Raw genomic sequence first — 24,644 nt, forward strand, 5'->3', positions numbered from 1 at the left:
TTTACGCACCCCGTTGTGATGCTGTGTGCTGTGCTGTGCGTGGACTGCCGGTGCCGTATGCGTGTGAGAGGGTCGGAGGGAGGGAGGGAGGGAGTGAGTGAGTCGTGTGCTGTGGCTTATCCTTGTCCTATGCGGATTTTACCGCTGACTGCCTGCCGGAGCGGCTCGCAGCATCAGCAGCAGGCTGGGCTTTAGGCGCTGACATCCACATTAAAGATTTTTCCAAAGAAAAAAAAAAGAAAAACGCGCTTCACGGCTCCTCTCTGACGTGAGCCGGGTATAGGCGCGCGAGGGGATAATTGTGGTCGCCCTGGTTCGTGGATCCCAGAGGAGTGCATTTTAAAGGGACTTGGAGAGGAGGAGGCAGAGAGGCGAGGATGCTGAGTGAACGAGGCGGGAGATGAGCGATGGCCAAGGTAAGCTGCATGCTGCTGAAATGACCCGGAGGTTTCTTTGGCGTTTTGGCGGCAATAATTGTCCTTATATGCAGATATGAATATCAACTACAAAGTAGAATCGAAGTGTTTGGCAGCACCGTGTACATACAGCCCCTGTGGTTGGCCTTACAGGATCTACACATGGTAACCGCGCATGGAATACACCGTGTGTGTGTGTGTGTGTGTGTGCGTGTGTGTGAATGTGTAGGGAGGTTGAGTAATGTTATGCATAATGCAGACCCACCACGGGCGCCCTCCTCCACTCTATCGTCACCTGACATACACAGTGTACACCTGCTGCCTGTGCACGCATGCGCAACCATAAACGTGGACGACGGAGTGACGTAGATTCCCAAGGTTTGAGGAATTTGACGCATGCGAGCGAGCCGTGTTGGACTGTTCTATCTCCTTCAGTCACAAGTCGGTGGGATTAAGGTTCAGGCTAAAATTCACTTCCACGTTCAGCTTGAACATCACGACTCGAGGCGATGATTTCATGAGGTGATTTATAGTGGCCTCATGTGGCCCACAATGAATTAAAGTCACCACAACCAGATGAGTCACTTAGAGCTTGTAGCTGTGAATCAGAAAGAGTGTCCATATCCCACTAAAAGCACGCTGGGTGCTCTCATTGTGTCCACAGAGATGTTGCATTATTTACAGAGCAGTGTGTCCCTGGATGACTTCCTCAAAAACATGCGCTTGACATTTCATCAAATACACTCATTCTAAACTGAGCTGGAGCCTACAGTGTTTCACAAATATCTTTGGGGGGTATTTTACTCCTCTGGTTTAAGAACACACTATTTTTTTGTGGGTTTACCCACTATGCACTCAAGCAACTTACAGGCTATTCTCAACTATCTTTAGTAAGCCTATGGCATGTTCAAGTATTTCACTGAATTGAATGTCAGAGTTTGTCATGGGATCCTGGACTGGATGGATTCGTGGCAGAACAGTTGGAAGAGGATGATGGAAAAGAAGGATGCTGATGGCCTAGTGGTTATGTTGCCCCCCAATGTACGAAGGCTGTAGTCCTCTAAGCGGGTGGCCTGGGTTCAAGTCCACCGTGCTGTCTAGATAGAGGCAAAATCTTTAGAAATATTTGCCCGAGCAATAATCTATTCCTATATAGAATCTTTCAGTTGGACATTTACAACAAAACCCCTGCTACCAAAAAACAACCATATCGACAGCCAGTCCTGACCGAGGATTCTGATTGGACAGGAGGCATTTCATAACAACATCACTGGGACTGTTCACAAAGTGTTTCCCCGATAATTAACACTACAGACTGTTTGTCCTGAATAATCGAGCTGGTACCTCTACATTGTTTTCTCTTTTTTTGTGCCTGATGAAGGCCTAGGACTGAAACGTTGCCAATAAATGTTTGTTTGCAAGTTGGACAGTGTGCAGGACTTTATCTTTAAGTTTCTCTTGGACACATTGCTCTCCAGCGCACCTGTCTTGTGAAGTGGACCTGTAAAGGTTTTTTCTATTTTACCTCTAAATCACAAAAAATTAGACTCTTAATGAACTTGCTGTGTGATAAAACAAATAAATGCTCCATAAAGTAGCAGGTCTGTGGTAACCATGGACACAAACACAGTAGCAAGAGTGCAGGAGAATGTTTGGGTTGCTTGGCAACAGGTCAATTTTAGTTAAGATGTGGAACCAGTTTAAATGATGGAGCAAATAAATCATAATCTGTTGTTTTGACTGTTTTCTTCTAAACTGGTTGGAGAACTGTCATAAAACAGCAATATCACACTCCTATCCGAGATGTTGAACTAAATATTGACACTGCTGTGATTATCTTCAGCACGAGGCCACGTTGCATTCCAGCAGTGTTTATTCATATAGGCTACAACATCACTCCCTCTCGTGTGAGATTGATTAGTTATGTAGATTTTGTTTTGGGGGGAAGACATAGAGCCGATACGTTTGTTTTTCTACTGTCCATGAATTGCAAAAGAATGCTCTAACATCCCAAACTGGCTAAAGTCACTTAATATTGATATATATACTCCTTTAAACATTATGTTGAATTATTAAATTGATAATTTTCCTCATATGGTGAGAAGTTGTTTCATTTTGGGGAAAATAATAATTGACAAAATATAAAAAAGCAGCACAACATTATTTTAAATGAAATTCATTTGCTTTGGGAGGAAGTAGAATAATATAGAACCTTTAATATACGGGAGCCCGACTGATTGACCGGCCAGCCGATAATATCGGCCGATATTACTTATCCAGTGACTATCAGTGTCTGCTAATTTTATCAAAGATATGTGCAGATATCACTATTGCATTGCATTTGAGTATCATTATATTACACTAGCTGTTCTCTTTCACCAGCAGAGGGCGCTATATGGATTTAAACAAACATTATCACTCTCCAGAGGGTCAAGCGTGATGCACGTACATGCGCAGTTCATTTTCCAAAATACCCTGTATGCTACTTGTATAAAAATTAGCTGACTTATTAGTTTCATTTTTTGTATTGTTTTTCTCGTTTTCTATTTTTCGCTGCCAAACAGAACACACAGCAAGAGATCCAGCCGACCACGTCGATCGTCCTCAATATTGCTTTTTAAGTTAGGTTTGATCAGGCGAGTTTCTGTGAGATCTCGTGTCTTTGAAATCGTTACTCCATACTGCAGGTGTGTGGTCTCCTGGTCTGGCCGAGTCGTCTAGTGTGTGCGTTTGGAGGACTGTCCTTTTGTCTGTGGTCTCCCAAATTTTTTAAATCGGTTAAGATTTGAAAATCGCCTAGTGTTCGGCCAGCTTTACACAAACATTCAAAGCTCAGGCTCAGTGCAGCTCTGATGATCACTGACATGGGCTGTTATTCATAAAAAAAATATTTTACCTCATTATATTTAGAAATGTTCTTATGTTGGTTTGAGATGTTTAGGGTATTTTGATTGGGGTATTAAAGTTCTGGATTGATTATACTTAGATGATGTGAAGGTTTCTTTCTCCACTGTCCAAAGTGACCATATGTTGTGCAGGAGCTAGCTGCACATGCTCTGAGCTGCAGAGTGGAGTGATAATAACGCTCCAGGGATTAATACAAAGAAAGCAGAGAAGAATTTTTTTGGTTCACCATCTGATGCTCACAAAGCCTCTATTTTTATTCATAATGAAAAACTCCAGAAAGTGTCATCCTGTAATTATTTGGGTGTAATGATCGACCGTCTAGTCCTGGAAAGACCACATAGAATATACATAACAGAGAATTTATTACCTCCGCTGGCTGAGATCTTTTATTGCAAACAGACAAATTCTTGTCTTGTTTTTTACTTCTGTGACTTCAGTGTCCCACAGTGCTGTAACACCACATGTTGCATGTTATGTCCACTACTTTAACGTCTAAACTGCTCCACCAATAAAAAAAATCTCCTTCAAAGATTGTAGGACAACCACGCCAGAGACTCAGCCTTGAATAAAAACATGTTTAGTCTGGTCATTGTCTCTGACCCTATCACGCTCTGAACAGTGAATTTGAAATATTACCATCAAACCTGAGATACAGAGTCCCTGGTTTAAATAATGTCAGACTGAAGTGTCTTGATAACGGCAAAAAATCATAATCACAATCTTTTTTTTAATAGGTTTATTTTTGGGCCTTTTTTAAATTAGAGAGACAGGTAAGAGTGTGGGGAACAGCTTGCGGGAAAGGAGACATAGGTCAGATTCAAACCTGGACCGCCCCCAGGAGAACTTCAGCCTCCTTTAATGGGGCGCGCAATAACCACTAGGTGCTCTAAATATCATGATTATTTTGATTTATATCGAGTTCACAATTATTAAACAACATTACTCTTTGATTTTTACAACATCTGCATCACGTGTCTATTGGACTTTAACACTCTTAAAAACAATCAATAAATGAAAATGAAGAAGTGAAAAATATAGATAAATATAATAACATATATTGATAAGTAATTGAGGTAGTGATGTACAACAAACACTTTGAACACACATGACAAAAGGAGCGCCACACAGCATTCAGCACAGTAATGATTTAATCTCCATGATCTTGTTTTTATTGTGGGAAGATAAAATCATCATTGAAATTGACACCTGATTAATTTCCTAACTCTAGACTGAAGTCTCTTTTATACATCAGTCAATCCTCAATTCACACATAGAGCTGAATCACAGATCAAAGCACCTTAGAGGCCTCTGAATATCTGTTTGCTGTTTGAATGTTATGTCAAATGTTTCAGTGTATCGCGTCTTTAATTTTATGTTGCAAATGGAGCCACTGTGAGACACATTTCAGACATCGTCTGATAAAGTTCTATCCATCCATCGCTCAACGTAAAGATCAGACAACAATGCAGGACGAGAAAAACAGTTTCTGACCCAGGTGAATGTCTTTTGATGATGAAATAACAACATCACTTTTTTTTCTCACACAATCCTTCATCTGATTCTTCCTCATAGGATTATCTTAATCCTCTCTTTTTTTTTCTGCACACAGCGGTCACTTCACTTTGTAACTATGAGGGTCACATTCAAGAACTCTAGTTTGCAACACCTCATACAGCAGACAGCACACACCTTTCAATAACCTTTGTATGTTATTGCGAGCATCTGTCTGTGTGTGTGTGTGTGTGTGTGTGTGTGTGTGTGTGTGTGTGTGTATATGTGCGTGTCTACTGTATGTACCCTGAACCAAAGGCTGCTGATGATTTTGCAGAAAGGTGATACATGTTTGAAGTTGCTGAGCTGCACTCTCGTCTTTGTGCCCTTCATTGTCTCTCTCTCTCTCTTTCTCTCTCTCTGCCTCTCTTTCCCTCCCTCTCTCTCTCTCTGCCTCTCTTTCCCCCTCTCTCTCTCTCTGCCTCTCTTCCGCTCTCTGTCTCTCAGTGTCTGTCTTGCACATGTATACACGCGTCTCCTGCGTTGAGTTTTGTGTGTTCGTCCCTGCTGTGTGCGTCTCAGTTCCTCTGGGCTTCTGCTGATGTTTGCTTTCCTGCAGGATGAGGCATCCTGTGACTCGTCTCAATGTGACAGCATCGTGAGATGCTAAAAATCAGCAATAAACGGTGACACCGGGAGTGATTTTTAAAAAAAGTATGCAACCCATAAATATTCATAATAATTTATAATGTAATAAACTGTCATAACATTAGCAGCTGCAGTCTGTTTTAGTCACATGCACACAGTAAAAGGTTGTAATAATCCAAAACTCTGTCAGTGATTGAAGACTTCTTAAGTCAAACAGTTCAGTCAAACTTTGATGTGTCCACATGTCCACATTATGCACCTGATCCCAATTCTTTCTGTCTTTCTGGGTCCTCGTTGTGGTCTATTTACTTGTCTTGTATCTTGTAACCAGTCTCTCAGACTGAAACTGTCTCATTCAATTCTTGTTGACCTGCAAGATGTGTTGAAAAAGAACAAAGTGCAGCAAAGGTACAGTAGTGGTGGAAGGAAGCTCTTTTTATGGCAACTTCTTATGAGCTAAATGTGGCCTAAATTAAATAAAAAAACGCATGTGTGACGTAACTGCACATGACATCACTTCAAAATCAGGATTAGGTCTATATTCTCCTCGTCATCATTGTGTTCAACCCATACAGCTCGTTTTTGGAAGGTCTGGTGGACGTTGGTCCAGAAACAGATCAAAAACACAGAAACAAGTTCCAAAAGACTGTGAGGCTTACAGACAAAACTGAACCAGAAGGATGTCTGAAAAGTTTTATATCTTTGATAGTTAGCCGGTTGAGTGAGTCGATGGCTGATGAGAAGAGGTTTGGTTTGGTTTGGAGAAGAAACCACAGCTTCGGTTATGTGGGTTAAGTACCATCTGTGTCAGCGACGGTTTAGTCTCAGGCAGAGGGAGAAGCATCACAGAAACCCTTAATGATCAATTCCCTGGTGTTCTCTCTGTGATATGAATTTGGGAGAGAAAATGGGTTGTGTGGGTGTGTGTGTGTGCACATACAGCGGCATGTGTGTGTGTGTGTGTGTGTGTGTGTGTGTGTGTGTGCACATACAGCGGCATGTGTGTGTGTGTGTGTGTGTGTGTGTGTGTGTGTGTGTGTGTTGGCCTAAATAAATGAAGCCACCAAGAAGCTTCATCAGACACCTGAGTGCCGGAGCTTTTGTTTGACCTACTTCCTGAGTGGGTATCAATTATAAACCACTCCTTTAAGGACTGTGATTGGTCTTAATCATACATTAAAGAAGTACAGCCTTTACTTTCTCTTGTTCTTTTAAACATCATGACAGCCATGTAGCCCTATTGACTTTGGTTTGTCCACAAATTGTCAAAGTTTGAAGGCAAAATCTACCCAAAGTGTTTAAAATGGGTATTGCAGTCCAAATTCAAAACATTGAAGATAGCTGCCGTCCCCTCCTCCCTAGAGCAGAAGCACTCTCGGGGAACCTTGAAACCTGGCTGCGTTCTACCCTCATTCCATTTAAATGTAGAAAAGCATCCCCAGTATTTATCCTCATTTTACCACATGTCTGGTCATGGAGCATAAAAAAATGCTGAGGTGTTTTAGGTCAGTGGCAGAATCAGTAATATCTGAACCAGTTCACTTGCCCACTACCCTCTCTGCAACACCTGTACGTTTGCCGTGGTAACTGGTCGAAAACATCTGTGTGGGGGTGCATTAAAACCGCCTACCTTTCTCTGATCAAAACAAATACAGACCATGCAGGACTTTCAGCAGATATCTATCTATCATATTGGACCTTGAAGGTGTAGCACCAGCTGAGAGACTTCAAACGTAGGCACAAGTTGCATCTTAAATCTTACAGCTAGCTCCTAGTAGGTGTAAAGTCCTCTGTAAAAAATAAGGTAGTCATGGTAAATCATTTTGAAAGGCGGGATAACTTGGAGGATGAGGAGAAGCAGAGATTACAGTTACACCATTCAATGTCACTGTTGTTATTTCACATAAAGTGTAGATTCAGTGTGTAGGCTTCAGACATCACGTGATCCTTGTGCTTTGTCATATTTGATGTACATTTTCAGCGTTGTTTGTGTTACTGTTCAGAGACTGTTAGGCACGAGAGGCAGCACTGTACCAAACACTAAATGCTTTTCTCTGATTGGTCACATGAAATTGAAACATCAACATCGTCTGTGAAAATATTTTGACCAGTTTGGACGTTACACTCTACTAGTTAAGACGAACCTTACATCTCTGTGGTGCAACCTAACACTGACACAACTTAACAAACTATAGTTTACACATAGGGTTTAGTGTGGACTGTCCACCCAAACTTAAGACAGAACTTAGACATAGCGGGTGCAACAGGCCATAAGAATCCTGGGATTTGGGGGCGCTGGTGGGGCAGGTTGGTGCCCGCGCCCCATGTATGGAGGCTGTAGTCAAGCCGGCGGCCCAGGTTCGAATCCGACCTGTGGCTCCTTTCCCGGATTTCCAACTCTATCCGCCGTCCTATCCAATAAAGGCATAAAACGTAAAAAAAATAAGAAAACACCCAAAAAATAAGAATCCTGGGATTTGTAGTTCTGCAATTAGAGGCTTGAATGTCCCATCAAGGCTGTGGTGCACTAGGCTACAAAAGATGAACCATGGAACTATTGAAAAATCAGAAATGACAGAGTGATTACTATTTTTTAATATTATTTTGTGTTTATCTCTTTCTTCCAGGGGCGTCCTGAAAGTGAAGAGGAGCATCCATTGCTATAGCAACAGCTCCTGTCCTCTCCTCCCCTCCTCCAGTCGTCCTCTCAACGCCTCTCTTCACCTGTCGAGTGATTGTTTGCCTTTCCTTTTCTTCCAAAACCTCTGTCATCTGTCACCATGACAACCTCAGCCCTACGCCGGCAGGTGAAGAATATTGTGCACAATTATTCAGAGGCGGAGATCAAGGTATTGTCAGTGCTCTCTTCAAGTGTTGTTGGTGCGCAAGTAGCTTTCATGTGGCCGACCTGGTTGAAGGGTTAACTTGATAACAAGTCATATCTAATCAAACACAACAGAAGAAAACTACCCAATAATATCTGTCCCTTTGTTCCTGCTTCTTGTCATCTGAATGTTTATGATACCGTTTTGTATGAATGAGAACGTGATACACATGCAAGGTAAATATGAGAAGAAGTGTTTCTTGTTTCTCTGATGGTGATGTGTAGGTCCGTGAGGCCACCTCGAACGACCCATGGGGCCCGTCGTCGTCGCTCATGTCAGAGATCGCTGACTTGACCTTCAACGTGGTGGCGTTTGCAGAGGTCATGGGCATGGTGTGGAAACGTCTCAACGACAGCGGCAAGAACTGGAGACACGTCTACAAGGTGACCTCATGAAGGATACAAGTTCCTGTTACCATTCGATCCTTATTCCTCCTCCTATCTGCTTGTTTGCTCTCAGGGGAATTCACTGAGATAGGATTGTGGCCGCTAACAGCTCCATGAACTGCGCATCATTTGTCCCCGCTATCTGCTCCGTCGTTAGGTCCAATTCTAAAAGTGCAAATTGCACTTTTGATAGTCAAGTGCAAACACACCGATAAAGTAGTTCTGTTCTGAACGGTTTGCTCATTTGATTGTGAGGTTGAGCTATCTGCACCTTAGCTCTGCTGCATAGAGCTGCACTCTCAGACAGAGCTCCATTTTGACCACATACAGACGATAAGCAGGTGAGGGAGGGCGCACCTTTCTAGTTTATTGTGAAGTTAGGACTCGAAAGTTGTGATGTTTCATCATTTAAGACTGAGGGCGCACTCACACAAGGCCCAGTCGGGTCTGAGCACGGTTACCTCTGTATACCTCATCACATCGTAATAATTGATAGTCGTTCCCCATACCCGCTTTAAAACACGAGGTGACCATACTTTCCAACCATAGACTGTAAATGTTAATGGATGAAGCTTGAGTGACGTCAGCTGTTACTGCAGGGGGCTCTGGAGGCTGATTAGCAGCAGCTGCCATGCTAAAATCCTCCTGACCAACCATGTCATTGCACCCTGACTAACACACACACTTACAAAACAGATCAAAACAGAAGCATTATACAGAAAGCCTATATCAGACCTATATCATATTTTGTACCAGGCTGTAAACACGTTAATTTCTGCTGTAAAACGGTGCCAGCCTCAAGCTGACGCTGCAGGATTATGCACTTCTGCATTGGCTTCATTTTTCAACACCGGAGCTTGCTGCTTGTTTCCAAGCCGTCGTGCTTAGTCTCTGGAATGCTCCCCCCATTGTCTTTGCAGCCCTTAGATTACTGTAATACCTTCATGGAGCAGCCAAAAAAGTTTATTTTCAGACCTTTAAGCATTTGGTGAACTTAATCTGCATAACTGCACCACTCCAGTCTTCTTCTATTGTCTTATTTTTCTGCTTTTATATCTCAGTGATATTTGCTTTTTATGCATCACTCATACTCATTTGTGTTATTGTCTTTTTATTGTTCTTTGCTTTTTTATTTAGTTGTATTGTGTACTTGTTTGAAAGTAAAGCACTCTGTGACCTGTCTCTGTGAAAGGTGCTAAACACATCAACTTGACTTACTTACTTAAAGCTCTTGTGAGGAGAATTTCTGGCTTTCCTCCATTTGGCGACCACTGTGGCCAAAGAGGTACCTGTAATCTCTTTGCTGATGTTGCCCTACACTTCTTGAGTAGTGTTGCTATGATGAGAAACCTCATCCTGTTTTCTCTTAAAAAATTAAATGTATCTCTCCTTGAGAATACTTGCTGTGGAAAATGAAAAAAAAAGTGTGTTTCTATGGCGTGTTGTTAATCTCCTCATCTGGCACCTACCCACAAACAGCACTTTAAGGCATTAAGCAAACAAACCCTGAAAAACTCTTCTCGCTGATGGTCTTGTTTACTTTTTGCTGGTCTTACAGAGGCATCAGTATCAATCTCAGTCTGTTCTATAACCAGCTCAAAACTCCTCACAGGACCATTAAAGAAAGAAAACAGCCATGACATCATGAATGGTACTCAAAATGACCTCAAAAATCTCCCCCATGAGCTCACTGTATAGTCCTCTGCAGAGTATTTTGAACGTAACCTAAGTGTTGTGTGATCATCCTGTGTTTATCTCATTGCACATCTCCCTGTGCAGCAGTGTTAACATGTTTATATTGTATCCTTACTCTTTGACTACAATGTTCAGATGTAAGGACGTGCTAACTTTGGAGTATCAGTGTGTTAATCAGGATTGTCCTCTAGGCTCTGACTCTGTTGGATTACCTGCTGAAGACGGGATCAGAGAGAGTGGCTCAGCAGTGCCGAGAAAACGCATTCACTATCCAGGTACTGAGGGGGACACGGCACTTACATTGATGCTTTATATGTGATTGTTGGATCATCATCAGTTTTCACATCACTGCTCCTCCTGGGTACCTTTGGAAAAAAAAAAGATTGTAATTAGAAATTCATGTTATTTACAAAGTCAGAGCCTTTATAAATGCAGAGTTCTTCTTAAAATGTCCTGAATATTCTGGCTGCTTGTGTGAATGCAAACGGACACATTTTTCACCCCAACTTTATCTGGAGTTGTTTCCGCCATCCCCCTATAAAATGTTCTGCAGGAATACAGTATGAGCTGATGTTTGAACAGAGTAGGTAGTATGATATAAATTCAGAGAGCGGCAGGTGAGGCTGTCTGATGACGACCAGTTCGGCACACAATGAAATTACGTCATACACCTTTCTCTTCTGCATTTTCTTCTTCAGTCTTTGGTTTATACAATACATACACAATACACTGTCTGACGCAGAATCCCTTTCACGTCAATTCTTGCATCTTAAGACCCCCCCCCCCCACCCCCACCCCCCCAACTGATTGCTAAAATCTTCATTCAGGTAATTATGTGTGAAAGAGCAACTCAGGAAGATTTCAGGGGCAGACTGTCCTAAAACAAATATAAATATTCAGGAGAGCATGTGTGTAAAGGGCTTTAGAAAGCATCACTTTATTGATCCCCAGAGGGGAAATTCACAAAGACAAGGAGCAAGTAGTTAGTACAAAATAAAAATTAAAGTGAAGTGAAGTGAACCATAAAGGACAATGAAGACATTCTGTATATAAAAGTAAAAAAATTAAAGAAAGGTCAAAGGCTTTTCTAATGAATAAAATATGTTTTAACGGAATAACCTTAAAATAAATGATATCAAATCCGTTTTAATATCTTAAATTTGCCTTAAAGTTGATGTTGTTTCTCATATATGCGTGATCTTTGTTTTTTTTTCAAGACTCTGCGTGACTTCCAATACGTGGACCGGGACGGCAGAGACCAGGGAGCCAATGTGAGAGAAAAAGCTCGCCAACTGGTGTGTCTCCTCCGGGACGAGGAGCGACTCCGCCAGGAGAGGAGTCAAGCATTAAAGACCAAGGAGCGAATGGCTGGGGGAGGCAGTGGTGGGGGTGGGGGTGGGGGTGGGGGTGGGGGTGGGGGTGTTGGTGGGGCCGGGGGGGTGTATGGAGGTATACCCCCATCTTACCACCCAGGGAGGCGAACCAGTCAGCCCAGCATGGCTGTGCTGTACGGGGAGGAGTTCAGCCGCTCCAGAGGTTCTCCCTCCTCCTTTAACTGTGAGTATCTGTAACCAGCGTTCACTCTGTGCAACTCTTGTTTTTCTGCTTCATGCCCTCCTGAGGGAAATGTATCGCTTAGAAATCCATTATCTTCACAAGCTTGTCTCTAACTGTGACTGCTGTCTGCTGCTGAGCACGGAGAGTACAGTCAACTTTTAGAGCCTCATTCCCGACTGTTTCATCTGCTCTTTTGTTGACAGTTCCAAGTCAACAAAACCATAAAATCCTATTTCAATCTTACCCTTGTGATGATTGTCCAATTTAGTTGTCTTGCTTCTCTTATACACTTCAAAGTGGAATTCCAATCCCACTGTCCCCTGAAGCCAGAGAACCAAAAAGCAGCCACTTCAGTCATTAATTGTATAGCTACAATTTTTAAGAGTGTTATCTGGAGACACTTTACAAAAGAGCATATGGGATAATATGCAGGAAGGATTTCTCCTTTGTATTCCTTGCGTTCCTGTTGTCCACACTTCATTGCTGCTGAGGTAGAGGTCGGAGCAGGCCGTGCATGAATGACGACAGCGATGGTAGTGGGGACGACAGACTCTGATGATGGTGGCTGGACATCAGGCGGTGGTTGAGACGGAACAGTCCGAGGGTGGGTGTCTAGGCGTCAGGGACGTCGGGTGGTAACTTCACTTGTGTCAAAAGTGACAACTGTGGATGTACTGGGTGTTTTTTTTTACCTTAAGGGTGGGGAGGGATGACAGTGAGTCTATTCAACACTTCTTTGTGCTTTAAGTCAAAACAAAGACTTGAGGAAGGAAAGAATTATTAGTTGATGTTGCGAATAAATGTCTGGTCAATTCATAGATTTTACTTTTAGATAGACGGAGAAACGGCCGCCTGGGAGTGAAGAAAATGTTTTTGGAGCTCCCCCTGCTGGCTGGCTGCAATATAGGCCATAAACCCTGCCTTCTCCATGTTAACAGATGGGTGATGGGTCGAGTTAAATTACACATTAAATACATATTTGGTGCACCAGGATTCTGCTGGATGGTTATAATCATGACGACTAATGTCCAAGTGTTTATTTTTCTTATTAGTTTTGTTTTTATTAGTTATTTGATATTTGATGCAACAAAGAGCAGATGCAACATCATGATTGACAGCTCGGTTTTGTGAGTTAAATTTGTGCGTTGGTTGGCTAAAGGGGCTCCCTCCTGCTTATGTCATGTTTCTAAATTGCATCACTAGCGTAATACGTCAGCGACCCTTCTGGGGGTATTTTGCTTTCACATTTCTACAACGAAAAGAGATGGAGATGCAATGTCCATAAAAATATAAAGTCTATGTGCCAATGCCGCTCAGTCCTTTAAAAACCTGCTTCCTGGGGATTTTGTATGAAACCAGATCAGGGCTTAGGTTTTAGAGCTTTGTGGCTTCAGGCAGCTGCAGCATGTTGCGGCAGAATTAAGAGCAATGAGAGTGAATTCAAACAGCACAGCATGAGCCAGGTTGCAAAAATATTAGCTTCAACTTTCTACTTTCTGTTCCGAAGGAGGCTGAAAAAAGCTCCAGATCCAGATGATTGTTCCCTTTCCATCCACACAACACATAATCACTGTCACAATTGTCATTTGATATGTTGTTGTGATGAAAATATGGATTGGACGGTTTTAATCCAAACCTTTGTGGAGACCCTCAACAGCCTTTTTTGTGTGTTGGGAATTTGTGCATAAATGGATAGAGCGTTAAAAATACACAGACTGATCTCTACTGAAATGCGATTTTGTGCTGTAGCCCAGCACTTTGGACAATCCAGCACATAGATTATCAATACTGCAGTGCAGGCCTGGAAATATTCAAATCAGCCCCACACGTCCTGTGCTCCCAGCTAATGCAAACCCAAGTCAATCTGACACTTTGTTCCCCTCTGCAGCCTCGTCCTCGTCTCCGCGCGCCGCCTCAGACCTGGAGCAGGCTCGACCTCAGACCAGCGGGGAGGAGGAGCTGCAGCTCCAGCTGGCTTTAGCCATGAGCAGGGAGGAGAGTCAGAAGGTAGGACAATACACACACACACACACACACACACACACACACACACACACACACACACACACACACACACACACACACACTTATATTATGATAATGTGCTCCTCTTGTACGTCAGCATATCCTCCCACTACGCACTCTCTCTCTTCCGCTGTTTCGCAGCCACACACGTCTCATTCCCTCTTGATTCCAATAATGAAAATTTTGTTACAAACATTGTGAACATTCGCCCACCTTCTTCTAGCTTGCCTTTCCACTCCCTGTTACCATAGAGATGGATGAGGACACACAACTACAGATTGCAAAAGGAGCGTGAGAAGGGGACACACACAAAAAAACGCACCTCAACCATGAGCCTTCACTTTCACTTTTATTAACCCTCGAGGGTGTGTCCTCGTGTGGTTTTGACTCTGTGTCCGTCTGACAACTTCCTCCCTAACGTTTTCTCCTCAGTCGACTTTCCTCTTCTCAGGGCCTCTGCTGGATCACAAACTGTTCAGATTTATTTATCTTTTAGGACTCTATAATTTTACATTTTTGGATCATTTCTTTCACTGATATATATTTTGCAGAACAGCATACCAACCTGGGGTATCTCTGTCCTCTACCTTTTTCTTGGTAGAACTGTTTTGCTTGAGATTAGAATAATCCAACACATTTGTTTTGAGGACCATTCAGTCTTATGTTCATTTTCCCAGGTTAAATAACTGGAATGAGAGAGGGAGTTCAACACCTAGTACCTGCTCCGTACACTTCTCAAACTGTTTTGATTTTGCTGTCCGCTCTCCTCCTTCAGCTTTTTACACATTCTCTCTTCTCTCTCTTACGTCAGGGTTCAATTTCTGCACAAAAGCCACCAGATTTGACTTCATGTTGGCCAAAACTTTTCACTTGAGTCCATTGTGTTTGTGTGCGTATTTGTGTGTGTATGTGTGTGTTTGTTCATGCTTGTTGCCAAAATGTTGATGATGTCACGATGCTGCCCCTGCAGGAGCAATGCTGTCGCCAAGGAGACGAGTCTCTGTTACAGAAGGCCCTGGATGAGAGCAGGAGAGAGAGCCAGTCAGAGACACAGGAGGTGAGTTCAAAAATGTGTGTGTGTGTGTCTGTGTGTGTGTCTGTGTGTGTCTGTGTGTGTGTCTGTGTGTGTGTGTGTGTGTGTGTGTGTGTGTGTGCTGCAGAGTATGTGTGTGGGTGCAGGCATGCTAAGTATGTGTTTGCATGGAGAGGTGGGCGGTTTGTAGGCGGTTGCTGGCAGACATGTAGAGAGTGCAGTGGAGTTTATGGTGCGGGCAGTGTTACCGGGAGGAGACATAAAAGACGCGGATGAGCAGAATGAGAGAGAAACATCAGAGAGCCGAGAGAGGGGAAAGACGTGTCTGCTGAATGATAATGACTGTGTCTCCTCTAACCTTGAGCTCAGCATGACATTTCCCTGAAAGCATACTCCTTATCTTGTAGCACACCAGCTCCTTTACTCATTGGCCTGTCAAAGAGCCAATCAGAGTCATCGGCGGCCTTATGTAAAGGTCGCCCTGCCTTGTAATTGGTTATATTATGTTACTTATCAATGTAATCTTGGAGCTTTCAGGTGCTCAATAGAAAAATGGAAAATAAGTCCTAGAATAAAGCTGTCAGAGGGCGTTGTAGTCATTCTCTGATTGATGTATCGCTGATATTTTCACAAGGTCAGCCACATGACAAAGATCATAAGGTTTCCGTAATCATCCATTCAAGTCAGGTCAAGTGACATTTATTAATAAAGCACATTTGCACGCAGAGTGCTGTACAATGCTTCAAAAAACATTGTACAGGAGTTCATAACATCCACAAGAATAAAGAAGCAACTATAACAAAGAAAAAAAACCTGAGATTAAGGACCAGAGGACTAAAACGCTAACATATAAAAATAAGTTTTGATGCAGGAGAGTCCACAGAGGAGGCAGACCTGACGGAATAAGGAAGGCTGTTCCACAGTTTAGAGGCGTTGACTGCACAAGCAGGATCAGCTTTGAGCTAGAGACGTGAGCGAGGGACAGCCAGGAGGCCCATGTTGGATGATCTCTAAGGGGCCTAGATAAAGTATACGGGTTAAGGAGGTCGGAGATGTACAGGGGCCAAGCCATTCAGGGCTTTAAAAACAAACAGTGCAACCTTAAAATTGATTCTGAAGCATATTAGCAGCCAATGAAGGGATGCTAGGACAGGACTGAAAGGCTCCCTCTTACCTAAAAGACATTCAGTAATGTCTATGATTTAATTATCTTTTATTTGATGGTTTTATTTTGGAGAGGTACAAATAATGTAGTAAAAGATTAGCTCATGACCTCCTGCAGACACAGTTTGAGACATGTAAAAAATTAAATTATTGAAATATAGTTTTTGTCACTGATAATGTTCACATGCAAAAACTCCTGAAAAATATTCCCTTAAATTGTCAGGGAGCGCTGCATGCGTGAAGGCAAACGGCAGAATTTTTCACCCCAACTCTACCTGGAATTTTTGTTATTGTGTTGGAATCATGCAGCAAACTATACGAAATGAAATAAATCTTTCCAGCCATCCCCCCTTTGTAAAATGTTCACCTGTAGTTAAGATGAGCTGATGTGAGAACCAGCAGGTTAAAGTCAGTAGAATTCACCACAGACAAGCAGGCAGGGTCGATGTGACCAGTGAGCAAACGGTGTGATTGTTGTGCACTTCATACTCTTTTCTTCTACCACTTTGTTCTTTTCCTCTCATTCATTGTTCTTGTGAATACGTTGCATGAAGGCAAAAACAACTGTCAACATATGAAGGGGCGTGTCCAGAGGGGTGGCCCCTTTGAAATCTGATTGGCCACCACAGGTGGCGCCACAAAAATCCTAAAATATGATTGGCTATTTGCCTTGTCCGAGTCGGACCGTTGTAAAAAAACAACTTTTCTGTTTTTTTTTTTGCAAAAGGTTGCTTTTAGTTTCTTGTATTTTTTTATAAATACTTTTCACATCTGTTTCATTAGACAGGTACATAGGATCGGGTAAAAAAAACTCTCAAGTCTCAAATATAAAACATGCAGTAGAAAGTAACCGAACAGAGTCGGTCATACATCAGCCGTTGTCAACAGACTGTTGTCATAGAGACAGGACGGACGTGGACAGTTCTTTTCTGCCGCTAGGTGGACACGGGGCTTAATGAGATATTTATGTTTCCATTATCTCGTCTCATAAACTTTATATTAAATATGATATGATAAATTGTTCAAGAAAGGGTCAATAATTGCTATTAATTTGTGTGTGTGGGTTTGTTTGCACATCAAACTTCAGGCCACCCCTGCAGAAGTCAGTGCCCCAGTTGGGCCACCCCAGTTATAAAAGTCTGTTCACGCCCCTGAACTTATCAATATAGTGTCTCTGTCACTTCGTCTGCCAACTTGGATTTCTGCAGAGACACTTTTTACACCATGCCTCCTGAACAAATATTATACATATGTTCTTTTGCTCCTTTCTCTTGTAGTCAGCCATGCTGGACCTGGTGGACATATTTGGCTCTTCATCTGAGGCCAAACCTCCACCTAGAGACCCTTGGAACTCTTCCCAACCCCCCTGTGATGACACCTCCGACCCCTGGGACTCTGTAGGTGGGTGGCTCTTTATAGACGCACCAAGCTAGAAGCTAGATCTGCTGAACTCTCTCTTTGTTTCACATTCTGTCTGTTTTTGTGTTTTTATCACCTAACATCGAGTGCTGTGTTTCTTCTTCAAAGCGGTCCACTCCAGCACTCCTGTGATTGGCAGCCCTTGGACAGCCCCTCCCTCGTCTTCAACAGCATCCAATCCGTGGGCTCCATGTGCAAACTCACACTCAGACCCCTGGGAAGCGGCGCCCGTCTCCTCCAGTCCTGTCAATCATTCGTGGGACAGCCCAACCGACAGGGGTACGGGTAGAAACCCCCCTTTATCAATATTTATATACATAATGTGGGTCCAAAAATATAAAAACAGCACTCTACCGAAGACTCAACTGTTTTAAATTTGACATGCAGATGGTGCCGGAGCCGATCCATTCGTTGAACAGGAAGACGAGAAGCCTAACTCCGAGGTTCCTCAAGTTTCCTCACCGCAATCTGCGAGTCCCACAGGTAATAAAACATGACTTATTATTTGGAAAGATTTAATTTAATTCATGGGGGGGGGTAAATTAGGTGAAAAATTGCAGGACACAGTGGAATAAATAAATGAATGTAGAAACTAACTGAATGAATAAGTGTCCTCATAGAACACAAGGGGTCACTGAAGGGCTTTAAAATGATGCGAGTCACAGGCTACTTCATTAATGATAGTAAGATTCTGTTGCTACACGTCATCAGAAGAGATAATAGGTCCAAGTGTTCTGGAAGAATGCTGCGATAAATTTTGGTTTCTAATTCCACGATCCATGAAGCTGCTCTGGTTGCTTGCCGTAGTGTTTCTAGTGGCCCGCTTAACTATTATGAGGAGTTTGTAGCTAATAATGAAACATAATTATTTTAACGCTGGTGCCTCTTAATGACCTTCATAGGAAAAAGAGATCATCAGGGGAAAAAATATTATTGCTACCATCATGTAGGTGTGAGATGAGGCGATTCATCACAGCAAGCTGCCTTTGTTCACATTTTCCATGTTAAAGATTCAAAATTAATATTAGCTAGTTTGACTGTAAGATGAAGCAGGATTACTAATTTTTAAAACATAAAAAACAAGATCCTTAAAGAGATAAGAGGTACTGCTTTCTCCACAGGGGGGTGCCAAAAACAATATAAACATATTTTCCTCACAGGAACTTTAACCTCAATTTGTAGGAAAAATAAAAGTGGTTACTGCAGAGTGTCATCATCATTTCTTTATCAATCAGCCATACAGTGTGCATCCCATTTTATCTCAATAACTATTTCTGATTTAATATTTCCTTGCAGAGGACGAGCTGTTTGGGGTAAAGTCTCCAGACTCTGACCCCTTTGTCGAAGCAGATTCAAAGCCAGATCCGTTTGGGTCTGACACCCCGGTGAAGCCCCTTGTGAATGGACGCGAGTCATCCAGTCCAGAGATGTTCGATCTGACCCGGCTAGCACCGCCCCTCAGTGCCCCGCCCACACGTATGTGTCGAACTCCAGAGGCCTTCCTGGGACCTACAGGGGCCTCGCTGGTCAACTTAGACGCTCTGATAACCTCAAATCCCCCTACCAAGATGCTCAACAACCCCTTCCTCTCAGGTAAACCACAACTCAATAACGACGTCATGTTTCTGTTCCAGGTAGAATATGTAACTTTGAGTGTAGATGAACAGTATATATACTTCAGCACCAATCTGTCAAACCAAAACAAATCTTTTTTGTATGGCCATACCTCTTCCTCTTCCCCTCCCTCAAAACGAGTGCAGCCGTTTGTAACACGGTTTGATAAGTCTTCTCCTTCACTTGTTCTCTTGCGATGACACTTCGCCATTATGCCTCTACAAACATGGTTCCTGAGTGGGCGGAGTCTCTCTGTCCCTGATGCGGTGGTAGGGCGAAAGTTTGGAGAGGGGAAACAAACATATATCAAACATGTTTGAGCTTCTGAGTGACTCATTAACAAGCTGTCTGTCACTGTGAACACAAAGCTGAGAACAACACACCCAGACGGAGTTTGACTTCACTCTTCTTTTCAGAAAGTCGTCACTTAATGATATAATTAGTTCAGATTTGACATTTGCTACATGAATGTTCTGAAACGTTGCATATTATACCTTTAAAGAAAGACAATTATTATTTTTCCTAATTTATTCCTGCCCTCAAAATTCTCTTTTTCCAGGTCTGAGCGCTCCGTCTCCCACCAACCCCTTCCACTGTGACCAGCCTCGCCTCACCCTCAACCAAATGCGACCGCACTCCACATCCCCTCTGCCCCCCCACATGCTCTCCTACAGCCCGTCGCTGCCCCTCCCTCTGCACCACCACCCTCCGATCCTGCCCTCATCTTTCACACAACCTCCTGCGGGACTCCTGGACATTCCCTCCAACCTCCCGCAGCCTCTCCTCCCCCTCTCTCCACGACCGGCAACTCGCACTCAATCCCAGACACACGCACACAACCACAACCCCTTCCTCTGAGACCGCTGCATCTTTTGAGACGACAGAATGGACTCTTTTCTTTTTTGGATCAATCTATGCTGACTACAAAGAGATTTGTTTGAATGAGCCTGGACTGGACTAAGGATTGTGTTCTGATGTCATTGTGCACACTTGAAGCGGGATCGAACTTGGACTGGATGAATTTGTGTCTGAAGACACATCAGCTGCTATATTACCTGAACTCTTGAAGCAAAGCTAGCTCACGCACACACACACACACACACACACACACACACACACATATATTTTATATACACTCAGGCGCACATGGACACAAACATGCACACACCAACAAACAAACAGGGTGTATCCTAACGGTCCCTTCGATGCCTTTTCCCCATCAGCAGAGACGACTCCGAGCACCCTCCGACCACACACAGAACTGTTCCTTTAGCGATGAGTCCACAGATGATGATTGTCCACCATCAGGATACCTTACCGCTGCTGCTTCACCGACAAAAGCATGAATGCACCCCACGCCCCCCGAGAATCCAAACTATTCTATTCTGCAGAGCACCTGAGATGACTCCTTCTAACAAACCCTCTTTTGTTTCTAATGAGTCAAGTAGTATCTTGAGCTTTTTTTGGCACAAGTGAAACAGTGGAGACGGTCCAAAGGTTAAAGGTCCTGTGAGGAACTTTTATTTTACGTACATGAGAAAGTGGTTTTTTTTGTCAGACGTATCACTAGCTGTGAGTCTTCAGTGCTTTTTCTGCAGCATACAGTAATAGAGCTTTGTGGGGGGACCATTTTCTTAATCATGCTCCCTCCCGCTCCAGCGATCCGATATCGATATTAGGGAGAGAAAAGAATCTGATATCTGATCGGTTCAAAATTAAGAAATTCGTCCAAATGCGAGACATGCCTTCCTTTCTTTGATGTTGTGCTTGTTTTATTGTCATTAGTTGATTCCATCATTGTTGGCATTAGCTGAATCATGGACCTGCCGGGATTTATTATGACAGCCCACTCCCAACCGCAGCAACGTTAAAACCGCCGGCAAGATTTGCGCTGGGTCTCGCAATCCCAATGCAACCCTCTATACAATAACTCACTTTGTCTGAAACTAAGCAGGAGTGAATTCAGATATTATAAAATAACTAAAAAGAAGAAGTCGATCTTTAGTCTGACGGGCTTGCTTATTTCTGTCGGTCATAGAGTGGCTTTAATATTAGTTTCAGTTTGTTTCACAGCTATAAACTCCTCACAGGTGCTTTAAAGCTTTAAGGACACATTTAACTCTGTTCAAGAACTACTTGACTCAAGTCTTCCTTTTGACATGAACACTATAATATTTGATTTCTATTTTCCGTGCAAGCTCAGAAGCATCTGATACTGAATGAGTTCGGTTTTGTCCAAGACAAGGAGCCCGATCAATGTCCAGAATGGATTAAAAACTGGACTAAACCAGCCTAAGCAAGAGTTTATTGTCACAATCTGCACCTCCACTGGTCTTGATTGTTCCCTATCAGACCCCCGTGCCCGTCTCCACAGCTGACCCACAATGCATTCCCGGCTGGATCATATTGGGCCCCACAGAGGAGTGAATGGAAAGTTATTTTATCTACGAGAAGACGACAGACAGATCAAAGACTTTATGAAGAGTAAACGAGGAGGAGGAGCTAAGGGAAGATGAACGAGAACAAAAGTCAGATTTTTACAGGTGTTAAACTGACATCAGTTACTTTTATGATCGGATCAAGAGAATCTGACATGAAGAGATTTTTGATCATCACTGCACTGAACCTGGACCTGAATGTGAAATGCCTGCCCATAGATACACACAGGCTTAGTACATATGTATTTAACAGAATGACTCCTATACAGTATTATGAAATATTATACCAATAAATGAATGGTGTTTGCATTATAATCCAAAGTGTTTATGTGGTTTATTTTTGATTTATACATCCTTTTCATTTATCAGGAGTAAGACCCAATTTATATCCCCCCCCACCTTCACATATACACTCTCAATTTATACACTCACAATCAATACTACATGTGATTATACATATTCACACTGTTAATGGTAAACGGTAGCTGGACTTAAGCTTTTAAAGTGTCCATCAGTAGTATCTAATCACTTTCATGCACATTCATACCCTGCCAACAGCGGGAGGAACTTGGGGTTAAGTGTCTTTCCCAAGGAAACATCAGACCTGTGGTTGCAGGAGCTGGGGATCAAACCTCTGATATTCTGGTTGAGAGACGACCGACTCGTTCAACTGAGCCACAGCCGCCTCGTCTTGACACGTGGAGAAGAACAACCTGGAAAGCTTACAAGAGTCGACAATCACAACTGTGACATACAGGTCGTGTCTCAGAAACGTCTTCATCTCCCCCTGCCCCGCTCGCACTCTGTGAATGTTACTGAATATTTACTGCTTTGTTCACGAGTCACCCCGACTTTATGCAGACGTTTAACTAGGAGGCTCACTGTCAACGTTCTAAAAAAATATAGCTTTTTGCTTTCACACTTGCAGCTTGAGTTTTGTGTTATGTTTGAAAACATCATATGAGATATAAGAGTGAACTTTTCAAGATGTTATGAAAATCCAGGTAATAAGAATGACCTAAACAAAAAACAGAACAGAAACAAAGAAGAGTCATTGAGAATGAAACCTTGACATGCACAAGTCGCTGTTCCTCATGATCATATAGCATCTATAAAATCAAACCTCATTCACAGGGGACTCTTTGTTTCTGTTCCTCCTTTGAAGAAGTCTCTTTGACACCTCACGTCACAGTCTGTATCATTTCTGTATCATGATGTGTCAGTATCATCATACCATGTGAAGTTAGTTAGTTGCCAAAGAGAGAATGGAATTGATATGATCAGTTTTTCTCATCGACCACTAGATGGCGATATTGACACAGTGCACAACAGTTATAGCGCCTTACCAGTAATCTTCTCGACTGGCACCACCCTGAAGTGTCGATTACAAAAATTAAAAAATTAACTGAATATAATCAGTCCTCTCGTTGATGTTCTTTCTTTGCATTTTAAGACATATAGAAACATACAGTCTGTTTCATAAGCAGCTGAAACCTCCTCACTCATAGAAGCTTTAAAAAAGTACTGAGGTCCCAACCTGCAGCCGACCCTCTGCAGGGAGCCATACTAAGACTTATCTACATGCTACTGCATATGTTGCTACCAAGCAGTAACCTGTGGTGCTGAAAAATGATCCAAAGCTAAAGTGCTAAATAATGCAGTTCCTCATGTTTTCACTTGAGGCCGGATGCAAGCCACCAAAGTCCCAACAACAACCATGTTAGAATACTCATTTTACAGCACAAATAATCGTGTTTACAGACTGCTTAAAAAAAAATCCGTAGCATAGCTCAGGATTTTATTGGTTCAAAGTGTACGGGGGAGGGTTTATAACTAATTGGACAGGTAGATGTTCTGTAGGTGTTTGCCAGGAGGCTTAAGGCCCGCCTTAGCTTCACGTCTTGGAAAGTTAGACGGAGACAGAATTTCCAATAAGGATACTGCCATCGTTGGGCTTCAAAAGGCTGCTTCAGAAACCAATGGGTGATGTCACCGAGACAACATCCATATTTTATACGGTCTATGGTTGCGGCAGAAACAAAATTAAAATGGCAAACAACTGTCTCAACAGGTCAAATGCACACAATCCCCTAAAAAACAAACTGACGAAGGAAATCATAACGCCACACACACACATACACACTTCTCTTCTCTTTGATGTCTGGCATTTCTGTCCAAATTAAATCAAGTGCATACTGATCACAGATCTAAACAGATGCAGTCTCCCCCTCCACATACAGTACCACCATGTGCTGCTGATTTGATTGAGGAAGGGACATAAACAGGCGACAGTGATGGATTGTTAGAGCAGTTTTGAGAGTGAGTGCAGAGTATGTTTTTAGTGTTTAGGTTGATTAGACACCCGCAGGTGACCTGAACCTCTGATTCAGCTTTCTGAGTATTCATATTTTAGCTTTTCATGGGTGACTGTCTGCACCTATCAATCTCATTAGGTCATTAAAATAATATCTGGTTTTCTTTAAAAGCTGTGTGCAATACTCCAGAGAGGAAAGATAGATGGTCCTTCACACTCGTGGAGTCGTCCAAAAGACGAAAGCACAAAAAATAAATCACGTCTCTGTTAGCTGTTTTCATAAGAGTAGAAAAACATGCAGTCCCCTAACTATTGTACCCTAGAAGAGGTGTTTGAGTGTGTGCGTGCGTGTGTGCGTGCGTGCGTGCGTGCGTGCGTGCGTGCGTGCGTGCGTGCGTGCGTGCTGATATGCATCTATACAATCAGGCCAAATTCTCTCTCCTTTTCCTGCACTCAAGCATGAGAGAACAATTCCTGATCTTGCCCCGGTCCGTCGCTTCCTTTGGAGCTGTGCGTTCTGCCCTGTAGTGAAATGTTTGTCCAATGTATCCGTTTATTCAGTGATAAATAGAGTCCAGTCCGATTGAAAACACTTCTGATATGTGGGAGTGATTATTCTGCTGTGTGGTCTGTCTGAATGTTTCCCTAATTT

General features: G+C 42.8%; 1 protein-coding gene across 1 annotated transcript; it reads left to right on the forward strand.

Moving 5' to 3' along the window:
- The first annotated feature begins 89 nt into the window (after positions 1-89).
- On the forward strand, positions 90-21,993 carry epn3b (epsin 3b). The gene is made up of 12 exons (XM_029281235.2): positions 90-416; positions 8,090-8,311; positions 8,572-8,730; positions 10,620-10,703; positions 11,646-11,985; positions 13,874-13,992; positions 14,981-15,067; positions 17,485-17,608; positions 17,735-17,905; positions 18,014-18,109; positions 18,923-19,219; positions 19,800-21,993. Exons 2-12 carry the CDS (start codon positions 8,243-8,245, stop codon positions 20,096-20,098), a joined length of 1,845 nt encoding a protein of 614 aa, XP_029137068.2. The 5' UTR covers positions 90-416; positions 8,090-8,242; the 3' UTR covers positions 20,099-21,993.
- The last annotated feature ends 2,651 nt before the right edge of the window (positions 21,994-24,644 follow it).

Source organism: Labrus bergylta, chromosome 1 (assembly GCF_963930695.1).
Source record: "Labrus bergylta chromosome 1, fLabBer1.1, whole genome shotgun sequence".
In the NCBI taxonomy this organism is placed as follows: Eukaryota; Metazoa; Chordata; class Actinopteri; order Labriformes; family Labridae; genus Labrus; species Labrus bergylta.

Coding starts and splice junctions, on each gene's coding strand:
- epn3b (XM_029281235.2), top strand. CDS start 8,243: ATGACAACCTCAGCCCTACGCCGGCAGGTGAAGAATATTGTGCACAAT. Junction 13,993..14,980: donor GCAGGGAGGAGAGTCAGAAG/GTAGGACAATAC, acceptor CTGCCCCTGCAG/GAGCAATGCTGTCGCCAAGG. Junction 19,220..19,799: donor CAACAACCCCTTCCTCTCAG/GTAAACCACAAC, acceptor CTCTTTTTCCAG/GTCTGAGCGCTCCGTCTCCC.